The 20,172-nt window shown below is 42.2% G+C and overlaps 1 protein-coding gene across 5 annotated transcripts in view; it reads right to left on the bottom strand.

Moving 5' to 3' along the window:
* Positions 1-1,321: 1,321 nt before the first annotated feature.
* The window catches only part of GADL1 (GAD like acidic amino acid decarboxylase 1), a 131,087-nt gene continuing 112,236 nt past the window's right edge, over positions 1,322-20,172 (bottom strand). For 2 of the 5 annotated variants that reach the window (XM_084858275.1, XM_084858280.1), the window contains 2 exons: positions 9,368-9,478; positions 1,322-3,051 (listed from right to left, as the gene is read on the bottom strand). In XM_084858275.1, the coding sequence (XP_084714401.1) occupies positions 3,040-3,051; positions 9,368-9,478 (123 nt within the window). In that variant the 3' untranslated portion in view covers positions 1,322-3,039. The other 3 variants (XM_084858274.1, XM_084858276.1, XM_084858278.1) reach the window with 2 other exon arrangements.

The following is a 20,172-nucleotide window of genomic DNA, read 5'->3' as shown; positions in this document are numbered from 1 at the left end:
CACCCTGTAGCATTTTCCGGGGCCTGGAGGGGTGCAGGAGGTGGGGCGTCTGCTTCTGCCAACTCAGTTGCACACTCCTAACTCTGAGTCCAACCCCTGGTTTTAAGAGATCTCAGATGCACACTGCATTACTTCTAAACACTGCTTCCATAGATCAGCATTTAACTAAAGCGTCAGCGAGATTAATCAGCCAAAGTGTTCGTAGAGGCAAACTTTAATTGGCGGAACTGTGAGTTAGGGATAGATTTATGTTCTGATGCTCTTTTGGTTCTGGTTGTTAATAAATCTGGGGATTAAAAAAGAAGCTATTAATTACCTTTCCTTCTAATAATTAGTAGCTTTTGTTTATTGTTTATTGAAATTGTGAGTTACCTTGTACTTCATTCACTATATAGGCAGCTATATTGAGATTTTGGTGATATGAATATATAATGCTAAGACAAATCATCTGATTGGTTGACAGCTCTGCGCCATACAGCTTATAATAAATGTCTAGGGTTGCATCCAACTTCATTGTTGTGCCTATGAAATGGATACTGCTGGTGGAACAGGACGCCCCTGACCTTTCGTCTCCTCTGCCGCCAACCATGTGACCTCCAAATTTGCTCGGGTGGGTTCGGGGCCCTCAAGACTCCTGGAGTGGCCTTCCAAGCTGCAAACCACTACCACTGATCCCAGTCACCTACTGTGGAAATATATGAAGGCACAATCCTATGAATGTTAGAAAAAAAGTCTGACCATTCCCCAGCCAGCCATGCTGGCTGGGGAATGCTGGGAGTTGTTGCACTTCTTTCTGTCTAAACATTCATAGGATTGTGCCTTAAGCCGATTCTTATTGAAATCATTGAGAAAAATAGAGCCATTTCTTTTTAGACTATGAACACACACTGTACTCCTTTTGAATTATCTATATTCTGTTTGCATATCAGCCTTTAACTCATGTGTCAGTCTACATTTAATTTGCATTACCTCTTCAGCACACAGTCATTATAAATGTTCACCAAAAGTTTCACAACACCTCGATCAATTAGGATTGTACTACATTTTCATTGGATTGCCACAAAAACTGTTTTTTATTCAGTCCTGTTAGTCTGCAAAATTGCCTTGTTTTCCCATTGTATGTTAATATTATTCCTGCTTAATTATTTTCTAATTTGAAAATTAGAATAGCAGGTAATTTAACACTGGAAACAAAAGTATCCAATTTTGTATGGCCTGACTTAATTTAAAAATGAAAAAAAACCTATCTTCCATCGTGTTTCCCCCTCCCCAAGTTATACAATACATTTGCCAGCCAGAGCAGTTTCAAGTGCATCCAACCTGCAATTAGCATGTTTAATCATGACATAGTGAATTTATGTGCAATTACATTATTTGTGCAATTACAATATTTCAGCATGAAGTAATAATATTTTTGTATAGGACACTGGCCAATCTGCAGATGTAAATAAATTGGAGATGCGTAATTTCTAGCAGCTTGATAACCTGCCTGGATTTGCTGACATTATTAAGGGATACGATTATTTCAAACCCACGAGGATAAGTAAGAAGGAAAAGAATTTGGCTGGTTGGAGCTGTTGCAGTGCTACATTGTATACTAATTCAAGAATCAGAATTGTATGTAGCATAAACTTATCTAAACAGCCAATGAAATATCAAAACAGTTTATCAGTCTTCCTAATGTTTCAAGTCTAACATCTGGCCTGTGGCAGAATCTTCAATACCATTAATTCCTTATTGGTTAGATAGACTATGTTTTGCAGGTTAAAGGAATGGAGTCATCCATATATGAAGCAAAAGCAGACCCAACCTGTTTGAGCAATTCCTTAGAAGCAATCGAGTCCTGAACTGCATGCACAGAGCATCCCTGTCTCTATCCACAATGGCTTTCCCAATCCCATGCATGTAAATATGGGGTGCACAACCTTTTTGCCCCTGCGGTCTACAGCTGGTGTCAGATCACACACGCACTCACACGTACCGAAACACACACATTATTCCCCACACATGCATATACACAGACACTCTTCCCCCTGCAGGCACACATGAACACAAACATATAGACTCCCCTCCCCCGCAACACACAAGCACCCCCCCACACACACACACAGATATACCTCAAACACCTCAGCTTGTGTAGGGATTGGGGGGTTGGGAGAGGCCCCTGGGCCCACATCGAAAGCAAAAGCCTCTCCCACCCCCAGCGATTGCCAATGAGATTTCCCAGCCAGGTCACTGGGGGCTGGGAGAGGCATTAGTTACCCCACCTTCAACAGCAGTAGGAGGGTTTTAGCTGTGAGAACTTGGTATCACAGCAGGGATATTAGCAGAAACTACTTTGGCGGTGTTTTTTCTGGTGGCGGCAGGGCCACTGCAGTTTGGGGGGGCTTCAGGGGATCTTGAGGGCACACAGCAGAGATTGGGGGGGCTGCCCACAGTCCACAGGCTGTGATTTGTGCACCCCTGATTTATATGGAGAGGATAGTCAAGTGCTCAACAACACCCTCTCCGCTGTAGTGAATGGCAACGCTAGCTAAGCTCACCCAGCAGTTCTGCACACTGAAGGTCCCAACAGATCTGTGGATCCATGAGGCAGACTTTGCAGCCAGCTGATTTACGACGTTCGAACCTCAGTGGCAGTTGGAATTGTAAGGTAGTACACATTTACTTTTGCCAGCGCTCAGGATACATTCGTATGTGTTATGTAATTTCTCTAGGTTCCAAGAAGGGAGGGGAAAGGCACAGCCTGGGATCACATTTCTCAGTGGGGCGCCCTCATTTTATGGCTTCATATTTGCACGCATTGCTGGCAGAGCTGCAAGTTTGTTTTATCTTGAGCAACGGCCTGGCAAGAACAGGGGATATCCTCTCACAGGAAAGCTATTACAGACAGTAACGTAGTGGCAAATTCAGAAGTGCAGGGTCCTTTCGTGACAGTCACAGCCATGCCCCCTTGGAAGATTATAAACCTTGGAAGATATACAGCCTTCAGTTGAAATCCAAAAACAGTGCAGCTGAGAGTAAGACAGCAGGGGTATTTCAATTGGAGGTCTGAGAAAAAAAAATGCAGGGGTGTTAAACTCTTTTTCACTCACTCACTCACAAACATTTTGGGTTTTCAAAATATGATATGACAAAATATGAAGTCTATGGAAGCTTCACCCTCTCCACTCAGCCCTCATGGACAGATCCCTTCTCATTTAAATAGCCCCCTTGCACACTCCCTTAGCACCCCAACATTACCCATTAGCCTTCCCCAAGCGCCTTCATTATATCTCCCCCCTCCCACTCCAACAGAAATGTCCACACACCCAGCTAGATTGAACTACACACACACACACACACACACACACACACACATACACACACACAGTGGTGTAGTGGTAAATTTGGAAATGCAGGAGCTCATTGTGACAGTCTCCAAGGGTAGTCCAAAAATTTCAGACAACTGTGTCAATCCATGTCGACAAAGCAGTTCTTGGAGTTTTCATCTCCACCTGGAGCACGTCTTTGGTAAAGCGAATAGGTCTTAATTGCCCATTCCAGACCAAGTCATCCCAAATACTTTGCATTCCAACATGGAACAATATGTTGTTGCTTGGGAAATTCATTCCCCCCACAGCTACAGTGAGGATCGCAGCAAAGCTCAGAGGGAACAGGGCATTCTGGGGGGTGGGGGGGTGGCAGATGACATCAGAGTCCCTGCTAATGAAAAAGTGCCAGGGCGGTGTCCCTGCGAGCCCTGTCTCCGCTACACCACTGATGGCAGATCCTGAACAGTTTGCCTCAGGTGAGAGAAAGATTAGGAAATAAAAAGGTGCATATGCCACCAAATGTCTTGTTAATTGTTGCAGGGTTCTTCTACTCTATGGGGCTATTTGCCCCATTGATATGTGGGGAGAGTGGGTGCTGCAAAGTGGAATGTTGGATGAGATTGCCAGAGGTGGGTGATTTCTGAAATGGTGACCTGCACAGAATCCTACATTGTCTGAACTGATGCAAAGAGATAAGGACTGGTTAAAGCAGCCTTCCTCAACCTGGCGCTCTCCAGAGGTTTTGGACTTCAGCTCCTGTTAGGCCAAGCCAGCATGGCCAGTGGTCAGGAATGTTGGGAGTTGTAGTCCAAAACATCTGCAGGGCACCAGGTTGGGGAAGGCTGAGTGAAAGTAATAGTTCAAGATTAGTAGTTCAAGTAGAACTGTGTGCATACATGCTTAATGTTTCAAAGGAAAGTCTGTAGTTCTTGCTTATGGGTTGGATCTAGGATCTGCCTTCCACAAGAGGGAGGGCTCCACTCAATTTGGGGGGATCCTCTCCTCCCCACACCACAGCTCACCCTATTCAGCAGGGTATCATCATCTCTGTGTAGCATTTTCAGGGGGCTGGAGGGGCTGCCATGGGAAGGAGGGGGTGGACAAGTCCAATTCTGCCAGCGCTACTGGTCCAGCTTGAATCTGGATCAAACCCATTATAAATGTGTAAACATTTGCTTCTGAATCTACTTTGCCATTAGCTCCTAACTTTATCCTGGCAGTGGGGAGGGAGGAAGGAAGTTACACTATGACTTGCTGTTCTCACATTATTCTGCAATAAGCAGGACTGTCCTAATTGCAGCAGCAACCCAACTCAGGGCAGCAATATTTTTAGGAGTGAAGCTACATGAAATCTAGGAACTGAGCCTCTGGATACAAGCAATGTTGGGATGGAGGGTAATTCTTAGGCTGTATGCAGCTGGACACTGTCCAAGACATGCCTCCCAGTATCCTCTGCAAGGTGGCAAAAATATGCTAGGAACACCTTGGGGGTCATATGCTGCAGCTCCTTAGAATTGAATATATTAGGCCTGTCCCAGCAAGAAGTGCTTTTCGGGCATAAACCTGAAATGGCAAAGCCCTAGGGCATCTCTACAAGAGTGATTTATTGCACGCTCGTGATTAGCCACTCATGGAAGTTTGCAGGTCCTTTACATGATGTCATTAGCCTCCAGGACATCTCCCACACTTTTCCCTGTTTATCTTACTTTCAAAAAGATCAGAGATAAACTGGAATAATGATAATGATGATGATGATGATGATAATAATAATAAAAATAATAATAAAAACCACGTGGGATATTGCCAGTGTGTAATGCTGGCATAGCACTATAATTTGGCCACTCGATGGCGCTGTTTCATTGAAAATATAGAAAGCCCCCCAGGCTCCAGAGCTACCGAGAGAGGATGTTTTCAATTCTAAGTCATGTGTTGTTGTCTAAAGGAGCCCATCCTAATTGTGCCATGGAAACAGAAGCAGAAAGCCCGGTAAGGCTGTGGGATTTTTCCATAATGCGGAGAAGCCCCTAGTATGGATTCCTGATATCCTCAGTCCGGTAGCTGGCAAATGGACCACTTAGACTTCAATCCTATAGATATTTACCTGGGAGCAAGTCTCATTGAACTACATGGGGCTCACTTCTGAGTAGACATGCCTAGAGTTGTACTGTTAGGCTGCAAACCTATATGCACTGTCCTTGGAGGAAGCCCCATTGGACTTAACCTTGGGTTATGCAACGAAGCTAAATGATAGGAAATTCAGGATAACCAATGGGAGTACTTCTTTTCACAGCCGTAGTTAAACTATGGAATTAGTTTCCACCTGTAGTAATGGCCATCGATTTTGACAGCTTTAAAAGGGGATTAGACAAATGCACTAAGGCGTACAAATTTAGGCAAATTCATTTAGTGGGACATCAATGACATGATGATGATAAAGCTGTCAATGGCTGCTAGTCCTGCTGGCTATATCTTGCCTCCAGTATCAGGGGCAGAGTGCCTCTCAATACCAGTTGCTGGGACACCCAAGCAGGAGGGTGCTACTCTGCTCATGTCCTGCTTGTGGTCTTCCCATGGGAATCTGGCCCCTGTGGGAACAGATTTAGACAGGCCTTTGCTCTGATCCAGCAGGGGTCTTCTTATGTCTGAGTAGGCCTGTATAGGACTGCAGTGTTACAGACTCAATAATTTGTTGATACCCCCTTCTGTGTCTAGGTGCTTCGGACTAGTAACTTCATAATACAATCCAGTGAGAGGAAAACCCTCGAAATGTTCTTACCATGGATTTCTGTTCTCTGAGCATCATGGAAGGCATCTTACACCTAGGGACGGTGCCGCTTCCTTGAGCAGGGCCCACTTGTATTCTTTCTCTCTCCAGGGGGAGGAGCCATCTCCCTTGTGGAGAAGAAAAGGGAGTAGAGATGGTTCCTTCTGCACTGGTTGTTCCTATGGCCAAGGATGTTGAGGTACTGGCCATTGGAGAGGAAAAGGGCCCTGCCCTCTGGAGAGACAAAGAATCAAAGTGGACTCTGCCTACTCGTGCCAGAAGGAGGCGCTGCCATCCCTAGGGGCAAAATGCCCTCCATGAGATTCAGGAGAATATTTACCATAAGATTGTTTGAACTGAGAGCATAGTTGGATACAGTGTACATATGTGTACAGGAAATTATGTTTACCGTAACATTCATCCTCATGGCATGTCATTTAATGTTCTGTTCAAAGAAGTTCTTTGACTTAGGCATTGGAAGACAGAGGGTCTACTGAGCTGTGACCTGTAAAGGCTATTTAGAGACTACCTTGGTGTACCACTTAAGGATAGAAATCAAAATACAGTAGGTTTTGCTGACACTAATAAGGATAAAGAGCAATCCTTTGACGAGAAGTGTTTAAGGAAGGCTCTTCTGAGCACATACTTTGGACTTGAGACAACACAACTGGGATTCCTTAGATGACCCACAAAGAGCTTCCAATGACAAGGATAAGTGAATCCTATATGATTCTTTCAGGAAGAGAATATCTTCACACACACTCGTTTGTTTTTTAAAGTACCCCTTACATTTTATATATGGATACTTCCCATAATTGTGACAGACTGAGTTGGATCTAGGATTTGCCTTACATGGACAGAAGGGCTCTGGGTCATGGAAAGTGCCTCTGCCCACTTTCAGGGATCCCCCCTTCCCCCCTGCACCATAGCTTACCCCATTCAGCAGGGTCCCCTGACCCTTAATGTAGCATTTTCAGGGGGCTGGAAGGGCTGCTGTGGAGAGGAGGGGGCAGGAAAGTCCACTTCCACTAGTCCAGTTGCACGCACCTGAATCCGGATCCAAGCCTATGTCTTTACTGAAGTAAAATCTCACTTTCCAAAATAACCAAGGCATTGTTCAACTTTGTAGGCCAATTCTTGTCACTCCTATGTCATGAATGTCTTCTTTCTTAGCTAGATAGGTGGAGATGTAGATAGCCAATTGGATCCAGATTAGCCACATGGAACTGGTGGAAGTAGATTTTCCCACCCCCACAAGCAGCTCCTCCACCCTGAACATGTTATACAGAGGGCCAGGGAACCCTGCTGAATGGAGCAACCTGCAGTACAGGGAAGAAGGGGGGAACCTGAAAATCAGGTGGAAGTATCTTCCATGAATGAAGCCCTTCCATCCACAGAAGACAGATCCTGAATCCACCCTGGAGTGTATGGTTCTGAATTGTGAGACCTGGGTTTGAAAACTCACACTCACACATGACACTCACTTAGCCGGTGATACTCTTTCAGATTTACCAACTTTGCAGGGATTTTAGGAACATAAAACCCTCCTTGGAGGGTTCATCCTGGACTATTCAGTGTAAAACAACGTAAGAAATAATAATAGTTCGTTGATTCTCCAGGGCCACCCTATGCTGATGTCATGTTACCTCCCACTCCCCTCCTTGGGGACTTTTCCCCCTCATCTCTCCACATCTGCTCCACATTGAGGGTCAAGCAGCCAGTGGAGTTCGGATCCTGGCTATTTTGGTAATTCCTGAGAAAGGCAAATCCACAGTTTGAGGTTCCACAGTGGTATTTACTCTTTCCATTCCTCTGAAGACAGCAAAATACCTTGCTCAGTGCATAGTAGGTACACAGAAAAGCTAGGACATTTGTGAGTTCACTCCTTTACTAGCCCTGGACAAGAGTCAAAGTGGTTATTTTCCATTTTAAAAAAGTCTGGATTGATTCAGAAGAGTTACCAATAACCTTTAATCCAAATATTCAAGTAAAAACAAGGGGTTTTGTGCTTGTTAGACTTAAATATGCTGCTACAAAAAGTACCACTACAATGCTGAAGTTGGACAATTTTGTTATGCACTATACATATAACATAGATTGGACAGTAGCACGTACAATACAGAACTCTAATAAATTAATTATTACACCACGCTACAAGCACAACCTCCAGATTCAAAGTGAGCAAATATAGCAAAAGTCCTACATACAAGACCATGAATAACAAAACAGTTTGTTAAAACATACTGTAATAAATGAAATAAAATAGGGGAAAAAAACCATTATAGGTTTTTTCAGCTTCACAAAAGTATTCACCAGATAACAGTTGCCTCTATCTGAATATTATGAACACATTTCAAATTATTACACACTTATATTACCTTTCGTGTAATCTCTCCAACGTTTATACTCTGCTCAAGTGAAATTTGATAGTTTTTACATCTTTAGAAACAAACCACTGGTTGAATCAAATCAATACAGTAGTCCTTACCTTAAATAGCCACACAGCATATAAAAATACAGCTCTAGGAGTTATAGATATATATATATACATATACACACACACACACTTATATATGTTAAATTTATTGAATATGATGCCTCTAAAATGCTTAAGAAATACTTTGCTGATATTTTAGCAATATAGATTTAATAAGAATTGTGATTCAGAAACTATACTTCATTATTTTGCAAAAAATCAAAAAAAGATGATACATAAATTGCAATATTCTGATCTCTACAGAAAATTACAGATGTTTCTGGGAAAAATTGGTAGATGATGATGAGTTTCCAACTGGTCATGTAACACTTCCTTGACTAGGTAGCACTTCAGTCAGCAAAACTCTTGCATAAGCAGAGCCCCATCAGTTCTGAGCCATCAACTTCTATCTTCACAACACATACAAGGGTACTTCTTTATTTAATACGCACTGGGCTAAGCTCAGCTCTGCTACAGCAATGGCTTAACTCCATTCACTTCTACTAATTTATAGCAATTTTTGTCAGCAGTTAATCTGGCCCATTTTAACATTGAGTATCAGCTCAGAACCTGCCAACATTAGGCAAAAAGCATCATGTCCTTGTTAGAGTGGCAGTAAAAAATGAAGAGCCAGTTCCACAGAAGTTCTAGACAGTAGTTTCAGCCATCTGAGTATTTATGTATGGATTGCAGGGTCTCCTACCATTATGCTCCACTCTTAATCTAGTGCCAAGTATTGTGGAAGGTCAACTACAAGTCTCTCCCAAGCAAGTCGATCTCATCAAGCAGGAAATCCATGTCCTCACGGCTCACCTGAGGGCTGATAATGACCTGGCGGAAGAAATTAACCTTGCCACGATGAGGCTGGTACCCCAACATCATGCTGCCTTTTTTCATCATTCTCTCTTTAATGATGGGTGCAACCTGAGGTAAAGACAGAAGAAATCTATTCAGAATAACAGTTCGCAAAGAGACATGAGTTTGCAAGACTGAGAGTCACGAACAAGTTTTCCTTTACTTGTTTTATTTCTAGGCCGTCTTTAAGTGTGGAACCCTCCCAAGATGCCGTACAACATTAAAACAAACAAACATACAGAACAGGTACAGTAGAAAGGAGAGAAAAGGAGAGAAATGTACATATAGTATCAAAACTTATGTTTGCATGGCTTAATGGGAATCTTAATGACAACCGATTGGAAGGCTCTAACAATGAATGGGTGCAAGCATTGGTTTCTGTTAGTGCAACTTCAATAACGCTAGTGCATGGGCACTATTGGATCCTTCCCTATATATTTTCATTGGAACTCTTTAAAACCTTAGGCCTTAGCACTGTGCTCCATTGAATCTTCCTATTACATGTGAGCTGCTTCCACATGTGAAATTGCCTCTCACAGACACCCCATTCCTTGGTCAGCTAGCTGGTCAACCAGGCTTGTCAACCAAGCTGCACATGCAAAAGCGCTGTGTCTCTACCTTGAAACCAGGCCTAAAACCCAATTGAAATGGGTCCAGATAATCAGTATCATTCAAAGTGCCTGAAGTTGGCCAGCAACCACCCACTCAATCACCTTGCCCCGAAATGGAAAATTGGCCACTGGTCTAAAATTATTAAGGTGCTCTGGATCCAGCCCCAGCTTCTTCAGGAGAGGCCAAACCAGCATCTCTTTAAAAGAGATTGGTGGTTGGCCATCTCTCAATGAAGTGTTGATAACTTCTTGGAACCAGGTTCCCAAGCCACATTGACAGGCTGTAATTGGCCAAGAAGGGCAGGGGGTCAAGAACATACATGGTCAGATGGAGAGATTCAAGTACTCTGTCCACATCATCAGGCCTCAACAACTGAAACTCATCCCATAAAACTGGACAAGATGGTACAATAGACACCTCCACCATCTGATTCGCATAATCTATGGCATCCAAGCCTATAGCATAAAGCATAAAATGGTGCCACATTATGGATAGCAATATACATCTTCAAATGCTAGTGGTGCATACTAATGAATATGTACACCTCATGTTAACAAACTCAAAACAGTTTACTTTGGGGCCACATTATCATTTGGACAAAACACAATTTTGCATAAGTAATATATCAAAATCAAGATGCGATTTTTTTTCTGCTACATGGCTTGTTTTGTAATTACCTTTAAAAATGTAAATGGAATAAAATTAAGCCACCCGATCAGTTAACATACTGAACAGAGAACCATTAGGTTAGAAGAGGAGCTACTACAAGAGTTAGATTCTGCTTTCTGATATCATCTGTCTTCTAAACCAGCAATGTTACTTATCTCTGTGTCAATGAAAACTAGTATCTGACTCTCTTCCTCTCCCTTGTTCTTCACCAGATCCACATTATAAAAGCAATAGAAATCTTATCACTGGACATGTTGGGGTGATGTACAACTAATTTTTCTCCCCCCAGAAAATGCCCTTGGTCTTCAGCCCAGTGCCATGCATTTGCCAGATGCCAATTTGGGTTTACCAGGATGCTTTCCCTTTGGCAGCTTTCCGCACCCAACTCCCCAGCTATTTTTATAGTTCACTTAGATTAAAAAATATATTTGTTATGTTATCTATATCAGCTCTTAGTCACACACAAATGGACAGCCTTGGTTGCTCTGGTGGATTAATTATCCCAGGGAATGGGTGTGTGTTTTGGGAGGTAACCCTGTTACTTCTGGTCCTCTCAGTGTCTTTTGATACCATCAGCCATGGTATCTTTCTGGATCAGTTCTCTGAGATGGGACTTTGAGGCATGGTGTTACAGTAGCTCCAATCTTTCTTGGAGGCACAGGTCTGGAAGTTGATGCTGCGGGGACTTCTCCTCTACCCCAGGGCCACTGAGCTTTAAGGTGCTTCAAGGTTCTATCTTGTCCTTCATGCTTTTTAACATCTCAGTAAAAACCTAAGGGAGAAGACATCTGGCAATCTAGGCTGCAGTGTCATCAGTATGCAGATGACATACAAGTCTGTCTCCCATTTCCAGCAATTAATCCCAGAGAGGCAGTGAAAATTCTGAACTGGCGAGTGTTTCCACCAGCGATTTACTCCAAACTGGCTGAGTGTAGAGGTCATTAGGATTAGATGACGTCGTGGCCATCCAGCAGCCACCCCAGAGCTTATCAGGAAAAACCAGATTTCCTGAGAGTCCTTAAAGTCCAATTCTTTTCCTTAAGTCAGGTGCTCCTTGGTATAGTTGCTGTGTGCCCCAACCCCCTCATTCACCTCAGGTATGCTTGCCCTGCCCAGGGGTGTGCCTTTCACTGTGACCCCAGTCAAGGGGTGTTTCCTGTGTGTTTCCTGTCCCCTCAGAAGTAACTCCCATTGTGCTGAATGAGGCTTGCTCTCTGAATGCCTACATCAGAACTTACAGATATCCCCCTCAACTGAGATGACACAGTTTAAAGCCCAATTCCCTAAGTGCAGTAAAGCATGACCTCAAGGTTCCGATTCTCCTTTGTTTTGTTTAATAGAGATCCTGTGGGTTCAAATGGGGCCTGGTTTCCATCTTTGTGTTTGCTGCTCTCTTTCCCACAACAAACCCATTAGTGTCTCCTCAGAAGTAACTCCCCTTGTGGTCAATTAGGCTTACCCTCTGAATGCCCATATCAGAACTTACAGAGCCCCCTCAATTGACATGGCACAGTTTAAAGTCCAATTCCCTAAGTGCAGTAAAGTGCGACCTTGAGGCTCCAATTCGCTTTTGTTTGGTTTACTGCCTTAGGAAGTAACTACTTTGACCCTTCATTATAGAGATCCTAAAGGTTAAAATGAGGGCTGATTTCCTGTCATTGTGTTCTCTTCCCCTGCCCTTCCCAGCACAAGCATGTGTGTGTCTACTTGGAAGTAACTCCTATTATGCTCAATGAGGCTTGCACCTGAAATGCAGGTATATCTGGACTTTCAGTAGGGGTGGACGAAAGGCACTTACCTTTCGTCGAAGCTTGTTCGCGGTGGGGGGAAGGCGCTTCGCGGCTCCCCCCGCGAAGTTCAGGCCGGGAGGGGGAGGCTTCCCGCCTCGCCTCGGCCAAAATTCAGGCCGGGGGGGAGGCTTCCCGCCTCGCCCGGCCGAAATTCAGGCCGGGGAGGAGGCTTCCCGCCTCGCCCGGCCGCAAACTCCATTTAAAAAAAAACAAAAACAAAAAACGCCCCCATGATAGGCTACGTGACGATTAACGTAGCCTATCACGGCTAGATCTGCAAAGTCAGCCGTGATAGGCTATGTTAATCGTCACATAGCCTATCACGGGTGACTTTAAAAAAAAAAAGCACGTACGCTAATGGTGGCCCCCATAGGGAGCTGCCATTCGCGTTCCTTAGTCACTGTAGTCTATGTAAATGTTTACGTAGACTATGGCGAAAATAAGGGCAACGCAGCGTTGCCCTTATTTTCGCCGTAGTCTACGTAAATCTTTACGTAGACTACAGCGACCAAATAAGGAACGGGAATGGCAGCTCCCTATGGGGGCCACCATTATCCGTACATGCTTTTTTAAAAAAAGTTACCCGTGATAGGCTACGTGACGATTAACGTAGCCTATCACGGCTGACTTTGCAAATCTAGCCGTGATAGGCTACGTTAATCGTCACGTAGCCTATCACGGGGGCGTTTTTTTTTTCTTTTATTGGAATGGCGGCGGCGGCAGCCGGTTGAAAGACCGGCTGCCGCTCCCACCCCGCTCGAACACCCCCCGAACCGCCGGCCGGACCTGCCGCCGGGAGGGACATTCGGCGAAGGAAGGTCCCGTCCCGGGGGGGTGTGTGGAGGATTTCTCCCCGAAACTTGTTCGGGGGGCAGAACACGTTGGCGCTCGGCCCCCCGAAGTTTCGGGGAGAAATTCTCCGCCATCCCTAACTTTCAGGGAAAAGAAGAAAGGGGGAGATGGGGGAAAGGTCTGTCTTACTGGTTGAGCAGCCCCTTCAAGTCAGATGACATTCACTCCAACCCCCACCACAAAGTATGTTCTGTGAAGCGATGTTTTGCTGGTGCAGATAACCTGCTCGCGGAGCCCTGCATGGACCAAAGCGCAGCAAAGCTGATTTCTTTAAAAAAAAAAAATGAGGTACTCCTCCATTTGCTTCTCCTTCTGTTGTCATGGAAACACAGCCCAGATGTCTAGAAGTAGTTTTGGGATGGATGAGGGCAAACATGCTGAAGCCTGGAATAACACGTAGTGCAATTCTATGCACATTTACTCAGAAGTAAGTCCCTCTGACTTCGACATAATTTACTAGTGTATTTTAATTAGGGATGGACACATCTGTCAGTTTTGGTTTCTCTCAGTTTTCATTATTCCGTTCTTAAGTTCAGTTTGTTTCAAACTTTGTAGATTTATTTAGTTCGGTTCATCCAGAATTTTGATATCCCCCCCAAGTTTTCATGAAAATTCATAGGAATTTTTGTGCACATTTTCCCCACTACATGCATTTTTATATGCATTTTTGTCTAACATACACATGCATTTTTTGCAAGCAATCTTCCTAACATAATGTGTTTCTAAAGTTATCTTCCGTAACATACACATTTTTGTACATATTTTTTTGATTGGAGAACTCTATTGCAAAATTTGGGGAAGTATGAATTTCAAAGGATAATGGAGTTTCAGTTTGTGTGAAATTAGGCAAGTTTATATTAAAATGAGAACTGAACAAGTTTCTCCCCAATCCCTAGTTTTAATTGCAGCAATCCTGACACACTTACTTGGAAGTGTATTCCATTCAAATAAAATGCATTCATAATCAGGGTGTTATTCATGATATAGTTGCTGTACAAAAAAATCACAAGACAGAAATTCATCCGAGGGTAGCAGAATCAAGGTCTTCTCAGAATGTACTAGAAATCTTGGCCTGACAAGTGTTTATTTAGAAAATAAATACTTGCCATATAACCTTCAAAAATGCAGCCTCCTCTCACCCTGCTCTGGGGTGCTTCTTTGAAATGAGCAAAAATACTGCCAACTTTGATTTTGCAGTCATTTACCTGGTCTCAAAAAGCCAGTGGCAGAGTCTGGTGCTCGATCTACATAAGAAATCTAATGCTCCTTACCTTGACTTAATTGCATTGTATCTCTCTTTCAATCTAGACAACATACATTTCACTTGATAAAGCACAGGCAATTAATTTTGATATAAATGTCAGAAAATGAGTCAATTTATTTTCCAGTATATCATGTCATACACCTCACTATTTTAGCATCTGATGTTCAAGGGATGGTTGGGCTAAAATCAATTTTACATTCAAAAAGTTGGCATATATTATTTTCATCTTCATCTGCCTCGCTTCATTCACATTGGTCTTTGCAATAAGTTGAACTTTTTATTTAGCTTTTCATTACAGGATGACTCTCTGGATATTGAAGATCAGAACACGACACAAGTGTGAATCAAATATGTGGCCACAATGAACACCAATTCACAGACTATGATGTGCGACCAGACTTTGCCTTTTGAATTCTAATGCCAGGAAAAATACAAGAGAAAAAGAGAAGTTGTTAGTAAGACTGGTGTTACAAGAGATCTAAGGAAAGATTAAGGGAATGGTTTAGGCTGCCATCCTATACACACTTAACTGCTAGTAAGCCCCTTTAAATCCAGTGGGGCTTATTTCCAAGAAGGTATGCATAGGATTTCGCTGTTAATGAATTATGATAATTAAATGTCTGTTACCTGTTTGATACATAATTAAGAACATGTTGTTTATGTTGTAGTACTCTTAATCAGTCTTGCAGAAAAACGTCCCAGTCTGAAAAAAAAACACCTCTACCTGCCCATCTAGAGACTGGGGAGAATGTCATTTGGTTCACATTTCAGTAAGAACTTACCAAATTCACACTTTGCAGATCAATAGGCAAACCAGAATGTTGTTATCTTACAGAATTTGCACTATTCAGAGGGCAGATGTAGTTCTCCAAAAAAAAAAAAAAGTGTGCACAAAAATGTATTAGTGGGAAAAAACATACACAACACCATTATTTTAAAGAAACCTTGCAAAAAACGTGTATCAGGCAAATGTGCACAGAAAAATATGCATATTGGGAAAAATTCACACAAAAACGCATGTGAATGCTTGTGCACACTGTTTTTAAAGATGCTGCAAACTTATGAGAAACAGGACAGGGTGAACTTAAGATGGGAAAAACGAGAAACCAAAATGGACAAATTTGTTCATCCCTACGCCCAACCCCTTGTATGCCCCGTAGGTCACTGGACTGTTTGAGCTGGCAAGCTTCATACCTAAAAGGAGCTGTAACTCCAGACAGACATACGGGCAATTAACTAACTAGAGGGCTACTTTTAATGATAAAAGTCCAGGGGACTTTTCAGGCATCCTAAACACTATTCAAAGTAAGCCCTAGAAAGTATGGATATTTTTCATCGATTGCCTCTATTTTGCATTAACAATACTTGCAAAATTAAGTAGCACAAGCCGCTGAGATATGCCCACAAAACATATGCTGAAACATAGCATATAGATTAAGAGCTTAGTGAGTTCATGTCTGGGTTATAGCCAAGTTATGGTGGTCTCATTTCATTCTTTTATCAGAAGGAAAAAGGATATCCCCCCAAAACTAGTATGAACCACCTTTCTTTCCTTTGTGTGAGCTTGGTTTATAAAAAGAACCATTAGTATGGTTCTATTCCAAAAGTCAGAACGTGAATGAAATTGCATGTATGACATAAATGCGTTCCTTCTTGAACAAAACGTGATCACTGTATACATTATAAACGTGCTTTGAATGGAAGAAAAGAGGTCCACGGCAAAGAAAGACACTGCCCCTTTCCAGTTCTGCCTCTTCTTTGTCAGGAAATATGATGGGGAGGATCTAGTGCTGAAGGAATGCTACGTCAGGTGATGAAATCTGGCCCAAACGCAGGTAGCAGTCATATTAAACACAGCCACTCACCAGATTTTGATCATATCCCCACACACTGAAACATACTGGCAACATACCATGCGAACAAAGCACAATGATGCTCTGAATACCTCTTTCATGCAGACAGACTGGGAAAGCACTGATCAGAAATCTAAAAAGTGAACCTGCTTCACTTTTGTCAACTCTTGTCCGTCAACGAAAGCTGTGGATGCTGAGTAACTGGCAGAAATCACTTTCAGGTTTTATTATTTTTATTATTTTACAATAGGATGCTTGTTTGTTTTTTAAAGTACTTTGGAGTGTCCTTATAATTGGCATCCACCCTTTGACTGTACCACAGCTGAGCCTGGCCCTGGACATCCCCCCTCCCACTTTGCAAAGTACGTTATGAGATGAAATGGAGCAAGAGAAAGACTGTACATAATTTAGTGAGAGCCTGCAGACCTAGTAAGCTCTCAAGTACTATGCAACAAAATGAGATCAATTAAAAATCATTTTATGCGGTGTACATTTTGTGAGTCACATTAGTAAGGTGCATGTGCATGTGAATGGAAAGGAGTTACCACAAAAGAATGAGAAAGTCTAAGAAATATTAACTTGCATAACAGCAAGGAAATATTGGCCCTCTCCCAAGGTAGTTCTTTTCCATCTCATAAGATTCCCAAACATATTCTAAAAAATGAACAGCTTTGGATGACTAATCTATCTTCACTATTCCTGCGCATTCCACTAAGCCACAGGGTATCCCCAAGCAGTAGACTGAATACTGGCATGTAGGCCACCAAAACATTTTACAGATCTATAACAAATTGCCCCAAATTTAAAATGAATGTACACTTTTACTCAAAAGTAGGTTAACAATACATTACTGTCTCAGGACCTACGTCCACTCTCACTAGGCAAATTTCCTATACATTTCAAAAGGAGACTATCTGAAAAATATGCAAAAGGAGCAAGTTCTCAAAACCACTTCAATCGTAACACAAGAAGAGCCATGCTGGACCAGACCAAAGGCCTGTCTAGTCCAGCATTCTGTTCACACAATGGCCAACCATCCCTGATACAGGAATACTGGAGGTAACATATAGCCATCATGACTATATGGCCACTGATAGCCTTATCCTCCATGAATCTGTCTAATCCTCTTTTAAAGCCATCCAAATTGGTGGCCATCACTAGCAAATTCCATAGTTTAACTATGTGCCTGTCTTCATATGCAATTTCTTAAAAGTAGCATTTGAGAGGGGCAACAGCACTGTCTCATGTAAATTCCCATTAATCTCTACAGAGCCACAGAATAATTACATTTTTGGAATAAAGCGGAATATTAAAGCAAGGTCACCAACTAAACTGCATCATTATTATGAATGTCTGGAATAAAATGGAAAAAGTCAAACTAGCTTTGAATTAAATTTATTATTTAATCTGAAGGGAAAATCTGGCCACTCTTCTTATATGGTCTGCCCATTTCTAAGCATCTTGTTTTAGATTATGAAAATGAATAAAGTATGAATACCGGCAAAATGTAGTTCAGGCCAGAACACACTCCAGTAATGATGGTTGTCCTGCAATCTAACCAATGGCCAAGGGTGGGAAATGGCCAATGGGAAAAGTATTTCTGTGATTGATCCTAGGAAATGTAAACAAATCTTTCTGGTTTGCCACTCATTTCTTCTATAATTTCAGGAATTCTTCTGACTCCTTAAGCCTTTGGATTTCCAACAATATTAAAATTTTTCCTACTCTCACACTTAACCGACCTTACTACACTGACAGCACAATCCTATACATATTGACTCAAAAGTAAGTCCCACTGTGTTCAATTAGTTGGATCCAAATGTATTCATACTTAAGAGTAGACCCACTGAAATTAATGGGACTTCAGTTCATCATGACTTAATTGTCCCATTGATTTCAATGGGTCCACTCCAAGAATGACTAAGTCTGAATCCAGCCCAATGGGACTTACTCTCTAATAAGTGTGTTTAAGATTATAGCCCAAGACTGCAAACTCATGTTTACATGTTTACTTCCAAGTAAACATGTACAGAGTAAAAGTTTATAGGAAAACCAGCCCATTACCATAAAATACAATGAAAGTGTCTTAGATCCACCCAACCCTAAATATAAGAAGAAAAAAATGGTGTATAATTATCTAGATTTTCTTATTACATTCAAGATAACATTACTACACATCATTCACAATACATTGAATAAAATTAATAAAATATGGCTGTCATATTCATCATATAGCATCCCCAGTGGAAAAATTCAAATCCCATGCATCCCCTTGTCCACCCCACTATTAGACATTTGAATGCCTGAAGAGGGCTACTGCCCTAGGCTTTTTTATGGTACAATGCAGTCCACAATGACAGCTCCACCACCTATTAGGAGAACTCAGTTGCTATATCATTTTTGCCAATCATCAAACTCCATGACTGAAACAAGAGAGTAGAGATTGTCAACAGTAGGTTTCATTAATAGCTAATGAAGATGTTAAAAAGGAAAGATAAAATTAACTGAAGGGTAACTTTGTTCCAAACAGAATTCCTGTACCTAACTTTGGCTTCAATCTTAGGAACTTAACATAACCTCAAAGCAGGCCACTGTTCAATAGAATCATAGAACAGTAGGTTTGGAAGGGTCCAACCCTCTGCTCAATGCAGGAATCCAAGTCAAAGCATCCCTGACAGATGGCTGTCCAGCCTCATCTTGAATGCCTCCAGTGTGGGAGAGCCCACCCCTCCCTAGGTCATTGGTTCCATTGTCCTATTGCTCTAGTCAGGATGTTTTTCCTGATGTTCAGCCAGAATCTGGTTTCCTGTAACTTGAGCCCATTATTCTGTATCTTGCACTCTGGGATGATCAAGAAGAGATATTAAAGCTGTGCCCTTTATTTACTTGCTTTAAAAACATCATGCAGACAAGTGAAATACCACAAATATTTTGCTTGTGTATCTCTGGTGTTATGAAATTGGTTGCAGATGATCTGAAAGGCTTTCTTCTTCTTTGGCGGTAATTAAAACCAAACCCAGGTCATTTGTCAGCTGTCACCCGTCTAAGAAAAATGAAATACCAAATGTTGGCACTCTCTATCGCAGCTCTGGTCCTTTTGCCAAAGCTGTCTGTAAAAACCCAAACATGTTTTTCTTTTGTCTAGAATTTGTTCTGGGCCCATATCCCTAAACCACTAATAAATTATTGCTGTGCATGACTGCACCAGAGTTTCCCTTGTGCTGTATCATACAACAAAATGGAGTGATAAATGCATTTGTCAAAATAATTGTAACCACTTCCACATTCCTCAGAGCTACTGGGTATTATTACGACGAAGATATCAATGCCTCTATATTTGTTCAATGAGTAACGTTTTGTGGGGTGGGGGAAGAGAGATCCTGGCTTAGATATGTTCAGCCATAATTCCATAGATGGTAGCTTCACCCCACTATTTTCTCAGCCAAGCATGAACACCAGATGCCAAATGTGCCCTTTTCTGTGATGTATAATATCACTGCGGTCTTGAAATGTTGTGTCCGAAAGGCAGAGTAAGAAATACTGAGAACAAACAAACACAAAATTATGTGGGAAACCTAGGTTGTAAAATATTAGGGCTGGGATCCAAAACATGATCCAGAAACCTTCTGTGCATACACGGGGGCTTCTGATGCCACTCTTCTTACTGTATTCTCCTGTGGTGAACGGAAGTAGCTCTCCAAAGTCAGAGGACTCTCTGAAACA

This window comes from Heloderma suspectum, chromosome 5 (assembly GCF_057233095.1).
Source record: "Heloderma suspectum isolate Gila_16-S chromosome 5, 16-S_ref, whole genome shotgun sequence".
NCBI classification, from domain to species: Eukaryota; Metazoa; Chordata; class Lepidosauria; order Squamata; family Helodermatidae; genus Heloderma; species Heloderma suspectum.
The sequence above is the reverse complement of the archived record's forward strand: the minus strand, read 5'-3'. Positions and strand labels throughout refer to the sequence as shown.